The 25,420-nt window shown below is 40.2% G+C and overlaps 1 protein-coding gene across 1 annotated transcript; it reads right to left on the bottom strand.

Moving 5' to 3' along the window:
- Positions 1 to 565: 565 nt before the first annotated feature.
- LOC145447277 (uncharacterized) lies at positions 566 to 22,936 on the bottom strand. Its single transcript, XM_080325695.1, has 7 exons — positions 19,589 to 22,936; positions 14,970 to 15,142; positions 9,110 to 9,257; positions 8,339 to 8,472; positions 4,846 to 5,032; positions 3,917 to 4,019; positions 566 to 2,560 (listed from the first exon to the last, which is right to left on the bottom strand). Exons 1-7 carry the CDS (start codon positions 20,316 to 20,318, stop codon positions 2,419 to 2,421), a joined length of 1,617 nt encoding a protein of 538 aa, XP_080181821.1. The 5' UTR covers positions 20,319 to 22,936; the 3' UTR covers positions 566 to 2,418.
- Between the last annotated feature and the right edge of the window lie 2,484 nt (positions 22,937 to 25,420).

Here is a 25,420-nt window from a genome sequence, read left to right as displayed (position 1 = left end):
ATAAAACGGGTAACAATCGAAAGCTACCGCGGTACTGATTGAGAAAATATGAATTTTATTTTACTCGTGGTCGTGAAATCTCCCAAAACCAGCCTCCAATGTGGCATTGTGTCATAGTTTGGTATTGTGACGCAACCAGAACATGCACATCACACAATGCTGTTGAGATAATACTCGCTCTTTTCAAATTCAGTTTCTGCGGCATATTTCAATCAAAATTATTTATAATTGAAGAACAAGCCAAAATATTTCCAGTTGTTGATTCTGCAATACTATTCTGTGGTCTCTTGGTATACGAGCATGTTCAATGTTCATAGCCACGGATCAGATATTTTATACTATAGTGTTATTGGCATCATGATTATATATAGCAAACTACATACAATGAAGGACCAAGGTATCAACGCCGCAATCTCATATCAATCTCGAGTAACACGATGAAGGTTAAGAAAGACATGAAACATCACAGGTTAAAACAATATATACAATATATGAAATAAGGATCAGGGTGCAATGAGAATCTGAATCTGTATCGTGCTGTATACGGCTTATTTAGAGTCGTCTCTACACTTGGTAATATCAGTTTAATTCACACACAGAAAGAGTATGTTACAGCGGACCTGTTCAAGCTCATACAGCGTGCGACGCATACACAGAGAGAAGTCAGAAGATTAAAAACAATATATCCTAGTAGCAAAAATCGAACTCACCCAAGAAACCAGAACACTTTCACAATTAGTCACTGACAACATTGCTCAGTTTATAAGGTTTGCTAATAAAGTTCCTAAATATTCCAAATACTAGCACGGTAAACAACGAAAACGCACCGTGCAAAATATTTATTTATATACAACCATGCTCTGTAATACCATACCATAATACTCTATACCAGGGGTCGGGAACCTCTTTCGTCAAAGAGCAATATTGACTCTGTATTTTCAACTATAATTCTGAAAGAGTCATACAAGGAGTACAATTGACTGTTACGTCACAATTGAAGATTCGCGACGTCATGCTTGCACGAAATCAAAGTTTACTACTTGGGATTCAACGTGTGCACCTTATGTTCTGTGTGTGATACTACAGCGACAGCACTAATCAAGCCGATCGGCGACGTTCTTGCATGCGACACAATAAAACACGACAGTTGAGCATGTGACAATCTAGCTTAGCTGCAGCGATCGGGAACCTTTCGCAAGCTTAACATTTTTACTTTTATTTTCGTGAGAGTCTTATAATATTTTTCGAAACGTAAGGCGATTAATAATTTAAGATGTACATTTTAGCACGCAACCATCAATTGTAGACAGAAGTAAACGTGTGAATCTTCTGCAGTAACACAGTTGTTACTGTTAAGCGGCTTCCAAAAAACCGGTGTAGCATTCATGAGCGAACGGACGGTAACTTCAACGACGAAGAATATTGTTAAATGAAATAATTTGGTTTACATGACTTCTCAATTCCCATATTCTTCGGCAGTTAGGCTACATAACGTTGCGCAAAAAAGCCTAGATTTAAACGACAATGCGAGTAAACTATCTTATAAACTGAAACGTGGCTGACTATCTTTGTAATTTGAATTTGTAATTGGAAATGTCACTTTCAATGAAGTTTGTTTCGTGATGACGATCAGGAAGACAATGTGGATTCAAATACTGCATTGACATGCAGGCGTCGATGCGGCGTTGTGCAAAATAGGAGCACAAGCAGTGCAATATTATGTGCAGAAGAGTTGTTCGAAAATAACATTTTTTCCGGATTTCGCAGATTCTGTGATTTAATTTTTAGGTTGCCTAAAAAACACTGCGCACCGAATTTGGCTCGATTCCAGCCGGTGGAAGCCGAGGCAGCGCCAATTGAGAAATATGAATTAATTTTATAACAATTTGTTTTCAAGTCATGGGCTCTCGACCACTACTCTATACTGTCACCGTGACACATCGAGTGTTAATTAAGGAATCTCGTTCACAGAGCTTGAGATTACCGAAACTTTCATTTTTTCACTGAAATTTTCACATGGTAGAACCTACCAAGGCTCGTTTGCGAGAGCAAACTTCTGATTTATCGAGGCTCGCACGATGACGCTTGCGCCAATCCAACGTGTGCGCATTATGTGTCAAATTTCATGTATGGATCTCGTTCTTGGTAATGTCTTTCGTAGTTATATCACTTATCGGTAATGTCCGTTCGAGGTAATATAAATTCTCGTTCTCGATACAGTCCATTCTCAGTCCTGACTATCCCGGTGATAGCATTACAGCTACTGTCATGTAACCATCGCGACGTCGTCATACATTTTAGTATACCGTTAATCAGTTAAACATCCTGCAAGATTCGATTCAGAGGCGGATCAGAGATTGCGTGTGATATAGTTGATGCCTTCAATTAAATAAGCAGGTGCTGGTCGGCGATTGGAATTTAGTGAGTCGATGAACGCATAATCGATGTCGAAACTTCCTCGCTCGGCTGACTTTGTTTCGAGCATTTTCCACACAAAAGTTTCCAGGCAGCTTTACGAAATTTCCCATCTCTGATATTGTAAATGACCCCGTTCGCCAAGCTACAAATTGAAACAATGGCAAATCAAAATTTAAGATACCTATATATGCTTACACCAGGGGTGTGAAGGATATCAAGAAAGCTAATCAATTAGAAGTAGAAGTAGTGACGCAATAATCCACTATACGAGTACAAGTAGTCATTTTAAAATCATCCTAAAACTACTACAGGTAGAAGTAGAATTAGCTGGCTTCAAATCTACTCAAGTAAGCAATTAGTTCTTAGAAGTAGTCATGAATAGTCTGTACGCTCATAGATTCTGTCAAAAGTTGGAAACTGAGCTGTTGTTGTTTGTAGTATTCATGGTGTTTGTCTACTACTATATGGTCATTTACGCCATTTACGCCAATTTTCTTCATTTTTCCTGTAGCTGATGCCGACTTGTAGCACGGCCCACTTATAGGCTTTTTGTAAGACATCGCTTACACGGATTGGATGACGAGGAGGAGCCTAGATAAACCTCAAACCAGAGTAATTCTGGAGTCGACCTTGGTCTGACTCGCACCCGCAACCCATTGGTGTTGCATCTGTGGATGGAAACTGAGCTATGTGGAAGATGGGGACAGTTGAATTCGTGCTGGTACACATCAGAAGGTAAAATGATTCCACAGCATAAAAATTCTGGCTATCAAACGAGAGTGTGATTACCACTGCATTATCTGTAGGAAGAATGATGATTGATGAATCATAACAGTACACTCTTGGAGTACATGGTGTGCATTTCCACCCGAGTACCACCCCTGATATACGGGTGTGGGACACGACATCTGAACACATGGGACACGACATCTGAACCTAGCTCAGACTTATACCGCGGTTTGGGTTTGACTACACAGTCTTTCCGCGAAGAGTGTACGGCTCATGTAACCGACTTATGGCTATGTTGGCTTGGTATCGAATGTAGGGAAACTAGTAGAGCGGTTGGAAAATGTTGATACGGCTGTTAAGTATTGATATACGAAGCTCTTTTGAATCCTGTACAAGTTGCTGACGATTAGCCCTGACGACTTTCAGCCGAATATATTTGAGTTCATTTCAATATGAATATCATTGAATTCAACTATATATTGAAGGTGTGTACCTCCAAGAGTCACATGGAAGTTTACGGCAGTACTTCTTCTACTACTTGAGTAGCATTAGTAACTACTATAGAAACTCTATTTGTTTATTAATCGAAAACCAACTAAACGATAACAATTGAAGCATGAAGTACGAAAACTACAAACGAGCAAAATTGTTCTGCAAAGACATGAAGTGTCACAAAACTACAAGGCGCTGCATTAAACATTTCAGAAGGGAGAGGGTGCGTTTGGAAGTTTTAGTAGGTATTTTATCATATAATGTTCAACCCACTCACTTGTTAAGCAGGCCGATGTAATAAGTAGCGACATAATATCCTTCGAAGTCGTTGCAATGCAGCAAGCCAGCGGCGAATAAGATTATTACAATGATAAACGGCACTGTAAATGGAATATTTTATACTATACATAGTAGTGTATGACATGTGCCTACGTAGCACTAAATGTTAAGCACAGAGTTACCGTGGATTGGGCGTTATTGCTTTGTCATATCCGCCTATGCACGATTCCACACTGTACAGAATACCAAGTCATACAGTTAGGGTTGCATTTAAAACAAAAATCAATTTAAAGCAAACATGTTATGTTTAAAACAAGGCCATTGTTCAAAACATGTTTTTTATTGTTTTTCAAGCCATGACGTCTCGAGTATTCAATTGTCACGTCATATTGGATTGACATGGACTATCGAAAATATACTGTAAATATAGCGTTGACGAAATATCTACGTACTATATAGCTGTTGAACCGACTATTTTAAAGTTTTCAAAGATCCCATATCGTATATGTCGGCTATATCGGGTGGTAATCATCCGTAGGCTCATACAACATGTTTTTTAGAAAGTATTTACACAATTATGGCACAATTATACAACTTTAAAAAACACGATTTTTTAAGGCCTTTGTTTAAAGTACTCTTTAAAACACTTTGTTTAGAACATGTTTTATTTTAAATGCAACCCTACATAGTACATGCAGTACGTTTCGTGTGTGACTAGAAACATATTGGAGTCTCATTGACTTTATTGCCATATAGAGGCACATATATTCGTTCCTTTGTTTGTCTGAATGCATAAATGGCCGTATAATATCTTATAGTCAACAACAGACGTCAACAGAATTCCGATGTAATATCTACATTCATTCGAGAATCTAATAATAAAGGGCCACGTAGGGTACCGACATTTAAAAAATAGGCTGGTCTTACGCAAAGTCGCCGTGAACACCGTTATCATCATTGAAAGGGTTACGAAGACTGAGATATCACGTCGAACTTCATTTTTTCTGGGGCCCTGTTGAGTGAGGCTATCTTGTTTGTGGTCGCTGCCGAACCTCTTTCTTGTTTTCTTCATCTTTTGAGATATGTCAATAGCAGTCGCTATACAGAAACAAACCTGCAAGAAGGTAATAGATTGGTGGAGAAATGCGTTGGGGATATTTTCAGTCTCCAAGCGTTAGAAACGCATACCCAACCATTTCAAACCGGCTGTATACGGTCCCAGCGGTAATCTATAAATGTACAGTATATAGGAGAAATAGCTTGGTCCCATAAGTCGACACCAGTGGATGCAGGAAATCTGATATTCTCAAGTTTCCGAAAGTAAACCATGGAATCTATATCACGTCAAAAAGCGTTCTAAATTTATTAATCAGTTTGAAATATGTTTTTTTCTTCTACTATTAATAGACAAACCTTCAATCTCCGGTATCATTTTGCAATTTAGAAAAAATTGAAATATATTTAGTGTCTGGCCCGGCAATTGCCGAGGACCGACGGCCTTCTTGCATGTGATTTCATAAGTCAGAATTTATAGTACAAATAGTATACTCTATACCAGTGTTTCCCAAAGTGGGCGCCAGCGCCCCCCTGGGGGCGTTCGCGAGCGTGAAGGGGGCGCTGGCCATGAAATGGGCGATTGGGGGGCGCTGGCTAGAAAATTGGGTGGTAAGGGGGCGCTGAGAGCAAATACGGGCGGTGTAGGTTTAAAAGGCAACTGCTGCGTAAAGTGTTGAAACGATTGATTAATAACGCAGCTAGGTTCTCAGTAAAAATGCATAATAGATTCAGTAAGGGCAATTTAGGGTCGTCCGTCCATTTATTCAGCTGTACCGGAAAAGTCCATTGTTACTTGACAATGTTATTCCTGCTCATCAATAGACTAATTTGGCAGTCACCATTCGGCAGCATCCCCGAAAAGCGTGGTTCATTGTGTGCTGCTGTGAGAACTACAAAGTATATTTGAGCAGTTATTGCTCTCTGCAACATGTGATGGCTTTTTAAGAGAAACTGTCTTGCGTGATTTTATCATCTGTTTCAAACGATCGTTGATTTTCCACAGCGCTGTCACCGTGGCCTTCGACACGGCGTTCTTTGCGAGAAACGACCTCACTCATACTTGACGGTTGTATTTCTCAAAATTTAAGGGTAGAATATATCCGTTCTTAGTAATGATGAAACCTGATGGCACTGCTTTGAGCTACCGTTCCAGCTCGAATGCCTGATTTTGATGGAGAAACATGAATCAATCATCTCACAAAATTACACGACGATGGAGACTTGGTTCCAGGATATATTCCAATTAGAGATTCCTCACCGGATAATCAATCCATTCTGTGTAGTTTCCAGGCATGAAATGTTTGAGCAGCGGTTTACATTGTAGTTAGGGTTACCATACTTCCTCTTTTAGAAGGCTTTGTCATCTTTTTGGACTTTTATGAAAGTGTCCTCGGAGGACGCCTAAATGTCCCCTTTTTCGAGAATTTGTCCTATTTTTTATAAATTTTGGTTAAATGTACGTTGTAATTGGACTGATATAAAGGAAATCAGCGCTCGAGTAACGGTCTGGCGGATTTTTTTAGACGTGAGCCAGAAAATAGCATTTTTTTAGTCAACCTGCCGCTAACTCGGGAAATTTTTTTTATGGATTTCACTTCAGTATTGTAAGTCTGAAAGTTTTCAAATAGCGTCCTCTTTTCAGATTCTCAAAATATGGTAACCCTATTTGCAGTGTAGAGCAATTTTGAGTTCAGAAGTTCAATATCTCCGAACAATCGTTCTGGATACACAATTGAATTAAAATAAACACTCTCACTGGAGTCGGGTTGCCTTTTTTGTCATTGCCCTTCCCCACTCATATTTGATAGAACGTGTTCGCCGTGACCAAGTTCCGGACTTACAGCAGAAACCGACTTGCCAGTAGACCTTCATGAAGTGAACACGGGAGATTTTAGAGTGATATAGTTCCTATCAAAACTCAAACCCAATATGACGAGAATGATGATAATGATACACCAGCTTCATTCGTCTCTTATTAGCTGTATTAAATGCAGAACAACTTCGCTTTATGATCAGGCGTGGTGTAGAATGGGAGGGGGGGTGTCGGGGGGCGGTGGCACTTCATTCGTTGTCCAGGGGGGCGGTAGCTCAAAAAAGTTTGGGAGACACTGCTCTATACTATAGTATACTATGTACTATATAGATTTGGGGTATAGGATTACTCATAAACTACATATAAAAGCATGTGAACCGCGCAGATAAAAACAAATGAATCTGTAGCTGAAGAGTAAACTATGATCATTTAATTTGCTTTTTTATCATTCTGCCGATGCTTTCCTCTCGTTTTGTCGTTTATTTTGTGGTTTATATATTATCTATACGTTGTTTTGACGCAAAAGACATACCTATATATCTTTTCTTCTTTCTCTGGCTATAGGTTAATGCAAGGGTATATGATGGTAACATATCCTCGAAAGATCACAGATGCTTTTATTCATTATGCATATTTTACGGGATAAAAACTAGGGATGGTGCGAACCCCTGAAAGGTTTTGGTTCGTGTGAACGCGACATTTATGAAGGTTCTGTGTGACTGCAAACACGAATCTATACCGTCACGTGACGTCATATTGCTAATTCCAACCCTACATTTCCTAAAAGTTATATATTAATAGACATGATAACTGCTGACGACTCAGGTCGCAATATGCCACAATGCTGAAGTACATAGTAACTTTTGAAACGTCACCTAATGTATCAAATGGAACAATCAAATCAAACGCTACTGCGATCTTCCGTCGCTTTGCCAACAATTTCGACGCGGACTCGGCTAGACCGGACAGATGTATTCGGAGTGAAACACCGGTTTCTATACTTGCGCCAGATATTATCTCAAAAACAGGTTATACAGTAGTCAACACCCCAATCGGACAGATTTGGTTTTTATGATAAAATAAGGATAACAAATCAAGATAGACTTTTTACATTAGACATCGATGCATTCTATATATCAAATTCGTTGATGTAAATAATTGATTGGTTGGCTTTGATTAATCACAATCCGCTGACTTCCTACATGTAGTGTGTTTCGTTCTTGCTATTGTGAGATTGCGTGCAGAGCTCTCAGCAGAGAGTAACTAAAGATTCGCAAACGGAAAGCTCAACCAAAGACGTTAAAATGACGTGAAAAATTGTATTACATGAGAAAGGTTCGCAGGGTAGAACCTACCAAGGTTCGTTTATGAACGCGAACCTCCAAATTTCTGAACTTCGCTCACAGAATCCGATCGTGAACCTCATGTTCACACCATCCCTAGTAAAAAGCTGCGAATACATTAATTCTGTTCGGATTTTTGGTTCTTTCAACAACCAAAGTTGGCAGGTAGTCTATCTCAGTCTCTTACGGATATTCTACCACATATTACCGTAGTTGTATATGGAACGAGGATTGTAACAGCTCCGTATAGTGGTCCTCTCCATGTGGAATAAGATTGTAAAGTCATCATGTAAATAAGTAGAGGAGGTTGGAACTGGAAAGCGAAGTGTTCCGGAAAAGCAGCTGTATAACAATATATTTCTTTAGATGCGACATTTTTCAATCGAATTCTCGCTGCAATACACGAATCCGCGCAATGCGATTCCTAAAAATAACTACGTCTTTAGCGATGTTAGGAAATCCAATATGGGTGGTACGAGCAATGCGTTTATGTTCAATCTATAACCTCCCGTTATCACCTGTGCAGTGGTTCTCAATTTTTTTTAGGCCTCAACGCAATTTCGGATTTAAAAATATTCCGCAACCCACCTATAAATTTGGTGAGCTTCTTACAGAACAAGGTCAGCACTATCATCTCGATTTACTCTCGCTCCATTTGAGAAGCTGATTAAAAGGTCCACGCCGCGAGACCCTTATAGAATAGGCAAACGACCCCCGGGAAGTCATGTCTTGTGATCCGAAGGTAGTGACCGGATCCCAACAAGACATGTAGTGTATTTCGTTCTTGCTATTGGGTGAGTGTAATTGAGTGCAAAGCTCAAAGCAGAGAGGCACTAAATATTCAGAAACAGAAAGCTGAATATTTCGACCAAGATTTTCTAACAAACCAATAAGGTTCGTTTGCTAACCGGAAACCCCAGATTCATGAGCTTCGCACACCAAACGCGAAGGTAAACCAATATAGCATTCTTAAACTTACCAGGCGTGATGGCCAAAGCGATTGTGACAACCCACAGACCGAAAAGACTGTATATAAGAGATCGAGTTGTTCTCTTCCGGTGCCGGAAAGGCCATCTTATGGCGGCAAACCGTTCTACACTCAGAAAGAGTAGGTGGTACATGGATCCCTGAATATAACGCAACAGCAACATGAAAATATCACGTACAATTATTTGAAACCACAATTTATGTCGGTTAGGGACTGCCTCATTACGTTCTTGATAAGTACCATTCCTTTGTTGGTGTTTTCATGCGCAAGGGCGCAGTCAGAAAATAAAATTGAGCAGGTTCAAAAGTTTGATGAGGTAAAAGACCCCTCCCCGTTGGAGTTATGAAAAATATAATAAAAACGATGGCTTCGGGCCCATTTTGGGTGATTAACACCACTTCTGGAGGGATCTTTATACTACCACAGACATTATGTTATATTAAAATAATAATGTTATAGAAAGCCAGTGCGGCAAGCGCGAAAATTTTTCAAAGTTAATGAATGAAATTGGTCAATAATATTGATAATTCCATATTGCATATCATTATTAGATTTATCGGTATTCATGAGTTTTGGAGGGTGGGCGTCGGGCGGGTCAATTCTCATTAATAATTACTAGGGCAAGTTTTTGTTGCAGTCAACTCCGCGGAAACTTGCACTTATTTTTCACAAATGTTGCATTTATTTTGCTGAGAAAGTTCCTTCAAATTATTGGAGTATGAGAAGCTCGAATTGACCGTATCCAAGGCACTGTAGCAAAATTCAGTGTTGGCGACTTCCACAAAATCAATAGCCTGAAAGAATAGACCCATTGAAAATACAATTTTCGGTGGTGTAGCCTGAATTTACGTCAAATCAGAATAAGGACCTCGAATTAAACCGGCAGTGAAATAAACAAGCGATTATTTACATATAGTGACAAATGTTTCCGATAAAAAGTTATTTACATGAAAAATCGAAAAAAGTTGCAAAAAGTTGCATCAGAAATCGAAAAAAGATGAAAAATATTTAATGAAAAATCGAAGAAGTTGCAAAAAGTCGCAATATAAGATTCCCCCAAACGGCCTAAAACACCATATTACATTATTTCTGAGTATTTGGGAAGCTGTAAAAAATGTTGCAAAAGTTGCAAAAACTTGCCCTAACATGCTGTTTTTCGTGGCCTCCGCAGAAAGTTATCGCTCGCCACTCAAATGATCGCTATAACAAAAGTTGAATCTTTAGTGAGAGATATTCTCACCTAAATAATCCCCCAAGACAGCAAATGTCGCAAATTTTAACCGGCCACATTTTTCCAGCAACCCTGCTGCGTTTTCACACTAGTCACCATTAAAAACAAATCGATGGCATTGACACCGATATCCGAGAAGGCAAAAAAGTACACACTCGGTTCAGAGTTTACTGGAAAATGGACTGTTATTAGTTATTAGCAAAGGCGCCTTTGCCAAACCGTTGTAAATAAGTGACATGAATAATATTATTATAACGTAGGCCTACTTAAAATATCTGTCGCAGCACTGCCAGATTCATCAAACTCAAAAGGTTCCTGCCTACAGTGAAGTACTGGTGGGGATTGAAAAAAAATGAACGAAATTCCAAGGTCCGCGTTCACAGCAGGTAGATCTCTTGTATTCCATACCACACATAACAGAGGACCAACGCCGAATCGCGACACATACAGAGGGAGCATATAATATGCCAAAGTTATATCGGCGTTTGATTCACTGTTTTTAGCAGTTTATACCTTCATTCAATCGGCCAATTCCGTTGATTGCGAATATGGTATTCCTAGAACATAGTTCCAATGACTATATATATGATATGTTTTATGGAATTGTCTATGGACTTGATGATAAAGCATTCCAGTGAAAAGAAGGTATGGGTTTGGAGGTTAACAGTTTGGAATCCTTTAACTGGTACGGTTTGCCAGCGATGAAAAGGTTCACATCCGGCCTGCAACCCAAATTGAGTTTGACTCCCCTGGTCTATATATCTTCTTGCGTATATTTCATATATCTAACATTGCTGTCAACACTGGGTTAGTGGTTAATTTATTCAACCTTTTTCATGATTGCAGTCACGAGCATATTTTACTTGTAGCCCACTTGGGTAGTGATTATCGTGACGACGACGGAATAATCCCTAAAATGTTTGCATGCTGTAATTTTAAATGCTATGTATTCAAGTATATTGCTCATCATTCCTGCAATTACTAATATATTTCTTTTGTTGACGTTTTTTTTCTTTGGGCGTACTTGTTCTTTACTAAAGCCTACAGCTAGACTTGATGACCAATTGGCCATTGACCATGCTAATTAGCATGATGGTCATATCTAGTGTTGCATTTCAAACAAACGGTGTTTTAAAACACTTTGTTTAAAATATGTTTTAAACAATGTTTCAAAAAAATGCCCTTTTTATAAAAACAACTTTTTTTCAAACATTGTCTACCTATGCCATAATCGTGTAAATACTTTCGAGAAAACATGTAGTATGAACCTACGGACGATCGAAATCGTCGTCGGTTCAACAGTTATAGCATGTAAATAGGGTTAGTTCGGATATCAATAATTTTCACTATCCGGATAACGGATATATCCGGATATTTGGAATTTATCTAACCGGTTAACTGGATAATAACTGCTAAGCGAGACAATCGATTTCACGAGGTTTGCATGAAAAACGGATCGCAAAATCATTCCACAGTGTTATTCTAGAGTAGACCTATACGTACACGCGCAGCACGAGCGAATACGAGAAAAGTCACGCAAATTCAATGTTCACTGCTTCTGCAACGCCCTTCATATAAGGCACAACGCATCAATTGTGGCGTCCTGTCGCCGGGACCAGAATCTTGTAACAAAGAGTCCACATGCATTGAATGCTCTTTCAGCTTCCACAGAAGTGGGCTTGATAGTAAGTAGCGATTCGTAGAGAGTCTAAACCAGTGGTTCCCAACGTGGGCCCCGGGGGGCGATTTGGCGGCCTAGGGGGGCGAAAACAGCGAAGGGGGCGATGACGCGTTAAAACGGCTATTTTGGAGTCAATTCGGAGAAATGACCTTTTTTTTTTGGTCAAATACGGAAATTTGGTTGCAAAATTCGACAACGATCCGATAAGTTGACTTTTTTTTTAGTCAACCCGCCGATGACTACAGATTGTATACCGATTTTTCGGTTCACAAAATCTGGGGGGCGATGATCGGCCTTGAGCTTGAAAAGGGGGCGATGAGTCGAAAAAGGTTGGGAACCACTGGCTAAACCTAAAGGTTGGCAGGTCGTTTCCCGGAAATTTAAACGACTTTACATTCCTTTTTACCATTCTTCTGTTTAGGTTTGGAGTACTAGAAGGACGAGTAGCTGATACTGGAATTGATGCCGACATGATACTTCGCTCCAATTCCTCCGTGAGAAATTCACGTGATCAACCACGCAGCCAGCCGAAAAATAAGGGGGGTGTTTGAAATAAAATGAGGGGCTTCCGATTTTTTTCGAATTAAGTATCAGCGGGAATCAATTACGCTTGCATGCACGCACATGTTTGCGAACATTCGATGTCATTCAGTTTCGCGATGTCACTGTCACAATCGCTAATCAGAATGCACTTAACGGCATATCGTCACCAAGTCATCGTGAGATAGGAGCCGACGCATGCTAGGCCCGAGACGCGATGGTTAGGCCAGCGATGATATCTTTCGTAGGCCTATTGCAGATGCGATTGTGTAGGTCAGCGATAATATCCTGAGCACCAAGCCAATGCAGATGCGATTGTGCAGGCCAGCGATGGTATAGTGTGCAGTGTGCAGTGTGCACATTGCACAGGGCCTATTGCAGATGCGATTATTGTATCCAGCGGAGCTATAGGCTGGTAGAAGACGCGATAAATCAGGCCAGAGACGATAGCCGAGTCCGCGGCAATCAATGACCTAATTTAACGATCTTCTCAGCGGGAGATCGCGTCGCGTTACATTGTGCAATGTGCACTGACGCATCTCGCTAATTGGCAACACGCTTCATGCTAATCGGCCGCGCGCAACACTGAATAATACTTATTGAAGCTTACTAAAAAGTGTAAACCGCATTAGCAACGATACTCTTTTATCCGGTTAACCGGCAGAATTATATCCGGATATCAGATATTAAAAATACCTGCAGTTAACCGGTGAACCGGTTAACTGTTATCCGGATAATCAAACCCTACATGTAAATATAGATCGTTAGTATACGGAATGTTGTTCTGGTAATGAAGAACGCTGACCACAAAAATGGTGCATACCAGAAGTGGTCAGTAACGAAGTACTTCTACTTTTTCGAAGTAATCAAGTAGTTTTCCCCTACTTCTGGTACTTACTCAAGTATATCTTTTTATCGCTACTTCTACTTCTACTTCGTAATATTTTGTGCACTATTTACTTACTTTCGGCTATTTTCAGTTTGTCAAATAGAAGTAGTTAAATCCTCTAATAAGAAAGATAGCCTGAGGAATTTCGGGGCTGTTTTCACGTAGTACCAACATCTAATTTTCATAAAAGTCATGTCATGCCACGAATTTTCGTTGCGCTTCGCGCTCTGTACATATGTAGTGACAAATATGTTTTAACGAAAGTATCCGATAGATAGATACCGGGTTGCGTGGTGGTTCCGTTCACACCGCATTGTCGCCTATATCAAATACTTCATCACAGTAAGGATGGCCCCCCATAACGTTTGAAACTACCGTTTGGCAATCTAGCAATTACCTATTATACCTAGCAGCCCATTACGTGTCCTAATCTGGAAAATTGGACTTTGACTTTTTCAACGTTAGAATTGTTTTAGTCGATCACCGTTGAAGCTTTCTGGACAAAAGATATGAAATATATTTTCCGCTTTTTAGAAGTAGTATTTGTATTTTTCTTTTAATTAAGAGTATTATACGTTGATTTCTAATGATAGTTTCAGTTCTTTTTTTATGGAGAACATACATGTTAAAGTATAAATGCAAGTGTAGTAATGACTTATATTTTCCGAAAATAAAGCTAAACACTATATGGCATTTTTACGATCCACAATATTTTTAATTAACGTATACTAATCGCGCAAAGTGTTAAAACCGTACCTGACACAACTTCTCCGTATTGCTCTTCAACTGAACTAGGGGCCTTATAATATTGGGAGGGCGTCATGCTACGACTCTCTAAAACCGAGTGTTCGAGTAAACAAAGGATTAGTATCGCATTTTCATATCAATACCATCATTTACATCCCATGATGTGGACGACTGTTTATGTTGTCAAAAATTGACACCTCCTAGGATGCATCAATATCAATCAAGCACCTCCCGCATAGAGCCATTTGCAGCTTTTGACAGTCCATGCGAACGAATTACGACCGTTTTCATAACTATTTACTTACTTGAGTAGATATAAAGTTAGGAAATTCTACTTCTACTTCAAGTAGTTTTAGGTTGCTTATGAAAGAAGTACTTCTACTTCTACTTGAGTAGCTTTCTTGACTACTTTGACCACCTCTGTGCATAACGATGTAGTCCTGGTTAAAGATATTTTTGGTCTATTTATGACAGTTGCCGGAAGCTCTTTTCGTCGAAGGAGCCATATTTAATCCAAACTTTCAATTGTCAATACACTGCGACGTCACAATTAAAGATTCGTGACATCATCGCTAAAAAAACATGTTTTAAACAAGGGCTATGTTTCGGACATGTTTGTTTTGAATGCAACCCTAGTCGTATCACGGACACCCTGTTCATATCAGGTTCACCTGGTGCGATGAATGAATGCATTCATTAACCCATTCATTCCATGCCTATACAATTGTGAACTCCAACACATGATTATATTTAAATGTCTCACCAGTACGGAAATGTTTAGAAGAGCTCCAAAAAATATTGCAACTGGCGAGTTGATTGTGTTACGGGGATGAGCCACAAACTCATCCAGCGTGACACTTGGGGTCCATGCAATGGCGGGCAGTACTGTGAGTAGCAGTATGATTCCAACAATGCAGTCAGCCAGGGCCATCGAGGCTGTAACAAAAAAGAAATAGAGATTTCTGTGCGCAGAAACCAGATGAATAGAGACTCTTAAGCGATAGAAAGACATATCAATGTATCTATTCATCGCAATATTTGGTAAGGAAATATTCATGCCGAATCCCTTCAACTATACTATACTCATATTGAATATACGTCCCATCATATGCGAAACTTGAAGCAATATTTTTTTCTGTGGCACAATGAATACAATGAATGAATCGAAACGTGGTAATCTTGCTATAAGTAGCGTCACTATAAGTACTCCTCTAAGAGGATTTGTCCTCCTTTTTCAGTAAGTCCAAAATGTCCTCCTTCATAGAAATCCGTCCTCCTTTATAGCTTTAATACCCTGGGTAATGGACAGGCTGAACTAAGAAACGCCATAAATGACTCGAAATCTCTATTGCGGACGTTCGAGCGGGGGATTCGGGAGTAGGACTGGACAAAAATAGCCTACTCTTTTTTCGTCAACAAAAGATTTCTATTACAAATTTTAGAATCAGCAGTTATTATCTAGTCTGGTAATCTGACTTTTGTGATCTGTTAAAAGTGTCCTCCCTTCCGTAGCCCAGACTATGGTAACTCAAGCTATAAGTCATGGATCGGTCCATAGACCCTCTTCGTTGAGCAGACCAGACATGGGGAATTCACGGGTTTCTGGTGGAGAACAGACGCATTTACAAAATCACTACATACTGTATATACATCTGTGCGGACGCATAACGGCACCACAGCATTTACAGTTAGGCTACTAGTTCACTGCTCTAGACTGCATTCGTCGCTAATTTTATGGTGTGTGTTCACAAAAACTCATTTTAAGTTCTGGAATATGGTTAACCAATATTGGGGTCACAAAAACGTCTATCACGAGCGGCATTACGTGCAATAAATCTTTCGTAGAATTTTGCAGGTCAATCAATCAATCAATCAATCAGGTTTATTAATATTTTCATCGTTTCAAAACATCACAAGACTGCGATACAATGAAAAGATAGGAAGGTGTCGAAACAACTTGGAGTAGCCATTAAGATCAGACACCCACCTTTGCCTAAGCGATGTAAATAAGAGGCATACACACTGAATGAAAAGTAATGCAGAGAATATAAGACGCAAGCGACAAAATGAGGTGGCATGTGGCGGAGGGCGAGGTCGATCTTAGGTCGTGGTCAGGTAATCCTGAAGACTGGCTAGTGTTGATTTAGAAGAAATTGCTTGTATTTCGACATGAATGCGGACATGCTCGACGACTGTCGGATAGCCGGCGAGATGCTGTTCCACAATTGGGGTCCGGCATACTTGATAGAGCAATGCGTTTTCTTGTATTCAGTAATGATCATATGGTAGTTGTTCTTCGATGACGCGCGCGTGCTGTACTTGTGCGCTTTTGTTTCCGAGGTGAAGTAGTCGTTGAAATTTGAGGGACATTGACCGCAATGGAACTGATACATGAACTTGGCAATTTCTAGCTTTCTCATATCTTCAAAGTTTAGAACACCAAATCTTTTGAGAAGCGATTTATCAGTTGCACATCTAGGCCCCCGTGGGGCTTTGGCAATGATACGGATGATTCGATTTTGAAGTTTTTGCAGTGGGTCAATTGTATTCTTGCAGGCAGCACCCCAACAAAAAGAATTCCGTATTGTAACTTTGATAGGACTAGAGTGTTGAAGAGTATCAACAGCACGCTGACAGGCAGAGTGTAGCTAAGGCGGCGAAATAGACCACATACCTTCGATAGTTGTGGTTTGAGTGATTGTAGGTGACTCTTCCAGGACATGTCCGAATCCAGTAAAACACCAAGGTATTTGGCATTTTTAGTGTTGGAAATTGGTTGGCCAGCGATGTCAACGGTTAGGTTATCGCAGGAGTTCACGACCAATAATCGGGATTTCGCAGGTTACCAGTACACAAGTAGTTTTATGTTGCAGAAGATGGCGATTGATTTTGTCTACTGTCAGACGTCTTACAGATATTCTGCGAATTAAAATAAGCAAATAGCTTGTCCGTGACACCCTGCATATCACGCTGGGAAACATATAGTTTGATAAACTTTAAGATTAAAGTGAGATGTAAATACGATATCATAGTTGAATCGACCTTCGGATTCACGTCTGTTCACAACTATTATGAACAACTGTGACAATTATTGTTTTCTTTAACACCCGAGGTCGCTATCAATCCTGTCCCGTCTTAAGGTGCACAAGTAGAAGGTCCTTACTACTATAATAGAGGGAGTGTTTTCAAGGGTTAGATAGAGCGATTTTAGGTTGTGGGGATGAAGACTCGGAAAAAGTCAGTAGTGGGGAATGGAGTAAAAAGGTTGGGAGCCACTGGAGTAATCGATTGCGACTAGGATTACACGGTAAAGTGACCACGATTATCTACGACTACATTTGTTTTACTCTCTTGAACTTGGGTCTTGAACACATGTTTGAAGAAAATGTAACGTTTTGCGATGAGACTGCGTCATGAGAGAACAAACTTGTTTAGACAGATATGACGTCAATTGTTTGTTTTTTTTGGTCACATTTCGTGTTGGGGCTGGTCAGTACGATCTACGAGTACCCGAATCCTGGTTGAGTATAACGTGGAATGATTCGCGAAGCAATTTTGAGTTGATTCAAAAATACTTATACTATCCTGCATATTTCTAACAAAGACTGAGATTTTTAGTACGAAATACCTCTATTAAATAATTCCCTCAAGAAAACAAATGTCGAGTATGTTCAGTGTTCTCAGGCTACATTATGACCACCCGACAGCGGTCTTGTGGTATCACTCTAGTCCAGTGGTTCCCAATGTGGGCGATATCGCCCCCAGGGGGAGATTTGGCAGCCTAGGGGGGCGAAAATGACGAAGGGGCGATAGGGGGTGAAAATGGACAAAGGGGGCGACAGGGGGCGAAAATAGCGAAGGGGCGATAGGGGGGCGATGACGCGTTAAAACGGCTATTTTGGAGTCAATTCGGAGAATTGACCTTTTTTTTTTGGTCAACCCACGGAAATTTGGTTGCAAAAGTATAAAATTCAACAACGATCCGAAAAGTTGACCTTTTTTTTATTTTTTAGTCAACCCGCCGATGACTACAGATTGTATACCGATTTTTCGGTTCACAAAATCTGGGGGGCGATGATCGGCCTTGAGCTTGAAAAGGGGGCGATGTGTCGAAAAAGGTTGGGAACCACTGCTCTAGTCGTTATTAGGAAAAAGTCGTTTACACTGACACCCAATTCCGAGAAGGCAAAAATATGCACGAACTGAGGTCAAAGTGTTATGGACAAATGGAAAAAACTAGTTATTCACAGAAGCGAAAACCCCAATGCGAGACCGTTATATAATAGTTACACAGAAGTATAAATCAAATATCTGACTCAAGAGGTCACTGGCCTCCATCATCATTGTTTATTAGCAATTTTTATCAGTTCAATACACCACAAAAATGCGATTCAATGAAAAGATAGGGAGGTGTCGAAGCGACTTGAAGTAGTCTATGGAATCAGACACCCACCTTGGCCTAGGTGATGTAAAGAGGAGGCATGCACACTGAATGAAAAGTAACGAAGATAGTATAGAAAAAAGCAGCAAGCAACAAGCAATGGAGGGGCATGTCATGGCAGGATCGATAGGTCAGTCGTGGTCCGGTAATATTGAGGATGGACTAATATTTATTTAGTAGTAATTGCTTGTATTTCGACTTGAATGTGGACCTGCTCGTCGACTGTCGGAGAAACCCGAGTCACGATTTAGTAATATATAACAGTTTTCTAATAACCAATCACCGTTCTTACTTAGTCAATTCAGCTGTTTGAGAATAAAGGTATAGCTAGAATTGAACCACTATACTAATATACAATATAATGTAATGTATTATTACATCTATATAATGTAGTATATTAATAGGCTAAAATATATCACTAATATAATGCATGTACTAATATAATACTTTAATGAAAAACAAGGGCATGGATTTTGAGGTAAAATTTTGGTCCGGCGGCGAGCGATCCGAAGGTTTGAATCCGGCCCGCGATGCAAGTTGAGTTTGATACCCCTTCGGTAGCCTACAGCTCACACTACACAAAGTCATAGGAACCTAGTTTTGGTGACGTTATTTCTTCCGAATATTACTAGTTCCAGCATCACAAGTATCGTAACTATTTTTACTCTTCCGACTAGAATGCGTTTAGAATCACGAATGTGATGTCTTTGGGTCCGCAACGAATTCACAAAATTCAGGTTGGCTCGATCACGAACTCATTGTATGTTCACAGCATCCGTAAGAGATTGCTAGGGTACTCCAAAACTGCAACGGCTACTGTTTGCAACAGTCTGTTTGACATAGATTCAAAATAAATCATCCAAGTATAGAGGTCTTTTACCGCAACTTCTCGTCAAGCCTGACCACTTTGAAATAACCAATTGTTATAGAAATGGGTTTACCTTTTATGATGTGATGCTGTGTTTTCATCGTCGAATTTGTTTTCACCAGCGCAAGTATAAGAGCATTGACACTTATGATACCTGCCGCGAGCAAAGCGACGATCAGTCCAAAAATCACAGCCGCCCAAGACTTGGTGCAAAAAGACAATTCTTCGCCACTTTCACACATCTCTTTTTCGAGAAAGAGGGGATAGCCACATAGCCGAGAAGTATTGGCAATTTGCTCTTGAAAGGTGTAGTTAACGGTTGCATTTTGTACCACGCCAAAGGTGTCGATAACATACGCGTTTCGTACATTATTCCTGATAACATTGATGGCAGGCTTCAGTTGTATATAAACGGGTGCACCTACGGACAAGCCCTCATTAATTATTACAGGTGCTGTATCCGAATAAATGACAGGTGGAGCCAGGTTGAAAACGGCAACATTTTCAAAACTGCCAGTGCCTTCAGCAACATTGAGTGAGACTGAATCTTGAGCAGGCGGAGCCCAGTTGATAACGGCAACATTTTCAAAACTGGCACTGCCTTCAGCAACATCGGGTGAGGCTGAATCTTGAGCAGGCGGAGCCCAGTTGATGACGGCAACGTTTTCAAAACTGCCACTGCCTTCAGCAACATTGGGTGGGACTGAATCTTGAGCAGGCGGAGCCCAGTTGATGACGGCAACGTTCTCAAAACTGCCACCACCTTCAGCAACCTCTGTTGAAACTGTTCCGTTGTCTTGCATGTCGCTATATCAGCCCTGAAATGTCGGAACCGTGGGTATGGGTAGTGATCCGAATATGGTACACGACTTTTGTTATGTTGATTGTACAATGTTTGAATGCAGTCAAGTCGGTGATTACGTACAATTCGCAGCCTACATATGCTCAAAATCCATATAGCTGATCGAATGGAAATATAGAGTGAGTGATTTAGCAGTCAATGTGATGATGATTCTAATCAAGAATCGCAATCGAAAACAATCTCATCAAGATAATTCAACTTTTGCGTAAGTAGATCTACTGCTAATGAAATGTACTGAAATGTCAGCAGTTTTAGACAGACTTTTTCAGTTAATCTATTGAAAACGAGATACTAGTACTATGTTCTGCAAGCGGTGTACAGGCAACATACTAGAATACACAAAAACATACATGTGGTGTACCACGGTAAACAAGGCTTCATGTATGGCATACCATACCAGTGCATCAAAATCGTGTTACACCAGAGGTCTCAAACACGCGGCCCGCGAGCATTTTGTGCGGCCCGCGACGGCATTTTGGAATTTCAAGTATTCGACAATATATTCCAGTACCACATATCTTTTTTAGATATAAGAACTTGAAGTTCAACCTAAAACCGCTATAAAAACACTGCAATCTCAACAAACTACACTATCACATCACTTTTAAAAGCTACCATGCGGTAGAAGATCAGCTATAACGTCCCATTTGTAGTTCATGATGATAAAACATGACCCGTTGATGATTCGTGACTGAAAATATTGTGATTTGGTTTTGTGCGATCTTTCGTAAAATTACTCGATTTCGGATTGACTGGGTGATTAAATAAATATAACTCGAGATGTGTCGAGTCAAACGTTAAAATCGGAGAAGGACTTGCGACGCGGAACGGTTACTTGGCAATCCTACGGACGTAACAATCTATGAAACTGTCATGGGGAATAGTAATATATCAATAAATGGTAGCTTGAGTTGCGTAGGGTATATATAGCTATCTCATCAGGTCAGTATCGCAACCATTGGCATTATGTGACCCCCGCGACGTATAGTTGGTTACATGTTAGGTGTTGTCTGATCTCTTCATCCATGTTGTTATCGGTGGCGAGTATAAGGTATAGTAGCACGCTCCGCAGTTGTAACACCAATGAATTCGTGGGCGATTGGACATTTATATTCTTAACCAGGGTCCGTAGACCCCATTCTGGGTACGGAGCACCACATCATGGGGTACGAGATGCTTTGTGGAATTAGGCCTATATGCTGGGGAATATTTTCTTGGCCAATTTACTCAACTGGAAGCTGGAAAATTGAAAATTTGACGTGTATGGGCTTTCTAATTTTAATATAGGTAAAATCAGAAATTATGTTGAAAATGAACAGGGGCTACGAGAAATATTATTGGCAGCACGAGGGGTACGATCGCTAAGGTTAAGAAACAATGCTATTACTATGGCTCAATAATGATTATATTCAAGTTGTTATTGATATGTTCCAATAATAATCGAAGGCAAAATCTGACGCTGATTTAATTTGACTTTGGCAATGACATAGAAACAATACCCTACTTATCACGACTATATGCTACACCGCTCAAATGCTCTGATATCAGTTCAATCTTCAGTAGGTTTCAAAATATTCTACTTAAAATTGTGGCACGTCAAAGGTCCACTAGCTGCAATATTATAACCCGACAGTTCGACGATGTCATGAGCAATGCTCCCTCTATTTTTTTACGCAGTGCCCGGACTCACCAACTCATTGCGCAGACCCTTAGGCAACAATGCGTAACGACTAAAAAAACAATCATCACTTCGGGTTTTTTGTGCGCAACCTAGATTTTCTGTGCGCAGAGACCTTGTCAGCACTGCACATTTGCGCACGTGCGCAGCTTAAAGGGAACATTGGTCATGATGCATCCTCTCGCATGATGTCTATAACTCATTATTTGAATAAATAATGCCAGGCATAAATTCAATTTTATTCAAATATTTGAAAATACGATTTTTTCCGTGTCAAGCGCGAATAGTACAATAGTAAATTACATATTCATGATGTTTCTGGAATGCCTGTCTTCAAGCTCCCGTCAAATAAGGCCTACTTTGAAATTCTGAGTTGAATATCCCTATTATTGGTGGTGCGGCCCGCGGCGTCATCAAAACTAAGAAATTGGACCGCGAGCACAGTTGAGTTTGAGACCTCTGTGTTACACTAACCAGAGTTTCTTCCGTGAAATGTCAAGAAATCATAGGTTCGATCCGGAATTTACGGCTAGTTCTTGGGCAATCAATTCGTCGGTTAGGAAGTAGACGGTCTTCTTGTCAAACATAGGATTTTTCTATAATAAATCAGTCGATTTCGGTAGCCTGAATGCCTAATCATCGCCAGTACGAATAGGGATACACTACAGTATACAATGATGCCCCAACCAGAGGTTCTTAAACTGGGATCTCTGGACCCCTTGGAATTCGACGGGTTACTTTAACTGGGTTTATTAAGAGCCAGACAATTTAGGGTACATGACCAGAACGCCGTGTGTCCTGAATTTATGGCCAATCCGTGAGTTGATAAATTCATCGATTTGGAAGTAGATTATCCTCTCACCAGCTCTTCCTTTAGTTTAGTCTGCTACTAGAGATGCTGTGAAACTCTGAAAGGTTCAGGTTCGTGTGCACTAGGGTTGTCCATAATTTGGAAAATCTTACGAATCCACGGTTGTAATGTCTAATTCTATAGATTATTGATAAAAAACGACAATGAGCCTGAAAGAAGCTCACAGGAAGGCCGTTAAGATTTCGTGCAAAGCGTTTGAAAGTAGCTGCCGAAGAATGGGCGTGCCACCGACCATAGAACGGCGAGAAGACTAGCAATCACGAAACCACGACTATTGATTGGCTAGTCCGCTATGCTTCAATGACCACGACAGCAGTGGCTTGCTGTATAGGTCAGTGGTTCCCAACCGGGGGGAATCCCCCCCTTGGGGGGAATTTTGAAATTTTTAGGGAGGAATCTGACTTCAGGGATGTATCAGAAGATACACTGGGTTCACAAGGTTTTTAGAGTATGAAACTGGTTCTTTACAATTGTATGTTTCTTAGGCGGATTTTAAGCTAGGTGAATGTTTAAATGCCCTCCGTAGATGTTACACCCTCTGATAAAGTGAGGCTCACGAGACGATTTCGTTTGGGCCGGTGACAGCCTCTCGACCAAATTGCTACTAAGCAGGAAAAATTCAAGCCGAATTAAGCACAAAGGCCGCGGGTGAAAATGCTAACCTTTTTAAGCCAACGCATGAGCGAACGTGAAGAACACACCAAATTTATCGATTCAACTCGAAGCCTTAGCAAATGGACTTAAGGTGATATATTTTTCGTTAGCGGCTACCCGAATGGTAAAAAAACAGGCCACATTTAGCGGAACTTTACAAAGTGTAGTGCGGTCCGCATTCGACATAATTCGGACATATCTGAATATGTTTGGCCATAAATTGTTGAGTCAACAAATGGTTGTGCGGTAAAAAAAACTTTTTTAGTCACAGGCAACTTATTCATAAGGGGGGAATTTTTGCTCAAATATCTGCCGAGGGGTCCACGAGACGAAAAAGGTTGGGAACACTGGTGTAGGTGATCAAGGAGTCTGCTACCGGCGGCGATTCTGAAAGCGCATTGTATATAGGTTGACAGATAATGATTTAGGATTGATTCAGGGTATGTTGAGGTACGAAATACATGATGAACAACAACAGCTGCTTCACAAAAACGTCTAAAGCGTGACTGCTTTATTATGAAGGAAACCGGCGTAGCCTATATGCCTTGTTTTCAACGAGGGAAAGCAGAGGCGCTTATGCAAATAGGGACGGATTTCTAGTTTCAGAAAGGCTATATCATTATTAAATACAAAGATAAATCTTAACAATGACTCTACAATTTTTGTGATCTTATTGGGCTCAGCTTGTAGTACATAATTGAAGTTTTGAATGCTCTAGGGATCGGCAGTGTTGAGATCAAGTCACTACCTTCGAGTCACGAGTCATCTCGAGTCATTGCACATTTTGACTCGAGTCAAATCAAGTCAATCGATTTTCAAAGGTGACTCGAGTCAAGTCAAGTCACTCGTTTTTTGGAGGTGACTCGAGTCAAGTCAAGTCAACTCAAGTTACGAGTCAAGTCACAATTCAAGTCGAATTGAATTTCCGAAGTATGAGTGATCTCTTATCATTCAAATTCATAATATTTTACTAGCTGTGTTAAAGAGATCAATTGGTCATTTATCTTGAATCAAATAACGAATATAAATTTAAATATGCATGCAAAAATGCGTTGTATCGCTCACGCACACGTAGAACTGCTAATAAAATGCGTCAGTCACTGCATAGCTACATCATGGGTGTCAAACATACGACTCGCCAAATGATTTCATTCGGCCGGCGAACAAATTCTGAGTATATGTTGAAAATTGCGTGATTTTCTTCAACACATTTCTCGAATTTGTAGTAAGAAATACTAATAATAAATATTCCTTCAAGATAGCAAATTTCGAGTATGTTCATTGTTCATAGGCCACATTACAACTACCCGACAGCGGAGTTGTGATTGTAGTCATCGTAAGGAGAAAATCGATGACATTGACACCCAATTCCGCAAGCTGTGATCATTTGATTCATTTCGTTTGCGGTCAGTGTATTTGTGATGTAACAATGTAGGATCAGTGAAACGTACAATCAGTGAATGACTGGTTGCTCACACAAGTTACAATGGCGAATCGTGAATAATCCGAACATGCACAAAATACATTGATTTAGTCGACACCGTTTACTTGATGACTTGAAATTGACTCGTAAGTTTTGCTCCGAGTCACGAGTCAATCCACATTTTTGAAGCGCCGAGTCAAGTCAAGTCAAGTCATTTTTGCAAAGTGACTCGAGTCAAGTCAAGACATACGAAAAATGACTTGACTTGACTTGACTCGGCGCTCGGCGTCAAGTCATGACTCGAGTCATCCCAACACTGGGGATCGGATGAATCAAACGTCGCTTAGGCTTAATTGGCACTTGTCAGATGTTTACAGCAAATTTAATTCACTTGTAAGTGTTTTCACAGTCCCTAAT

Source organism: Botryllus schlosseri, chromosome 9, assembly GCF_051294905.1.
Source record: "Botryllus schlosseri isolate E-star chromosome 9, Bs_hap1, whole genome shotgun sequence".
Classification (NCBI taxonomy): domain Eukaryota; kingdom Metazoa; phylum Chordata; class Ascidiacea; order Stolidobranchia; family Styelidae; genus Botryllus; species Botryllus schlosseri.
The sequence above is the reverse complement of the archived record's forward strand: the minus strand, read 5'-3'. Positions and strand labels throughout refer to the sequence as shown.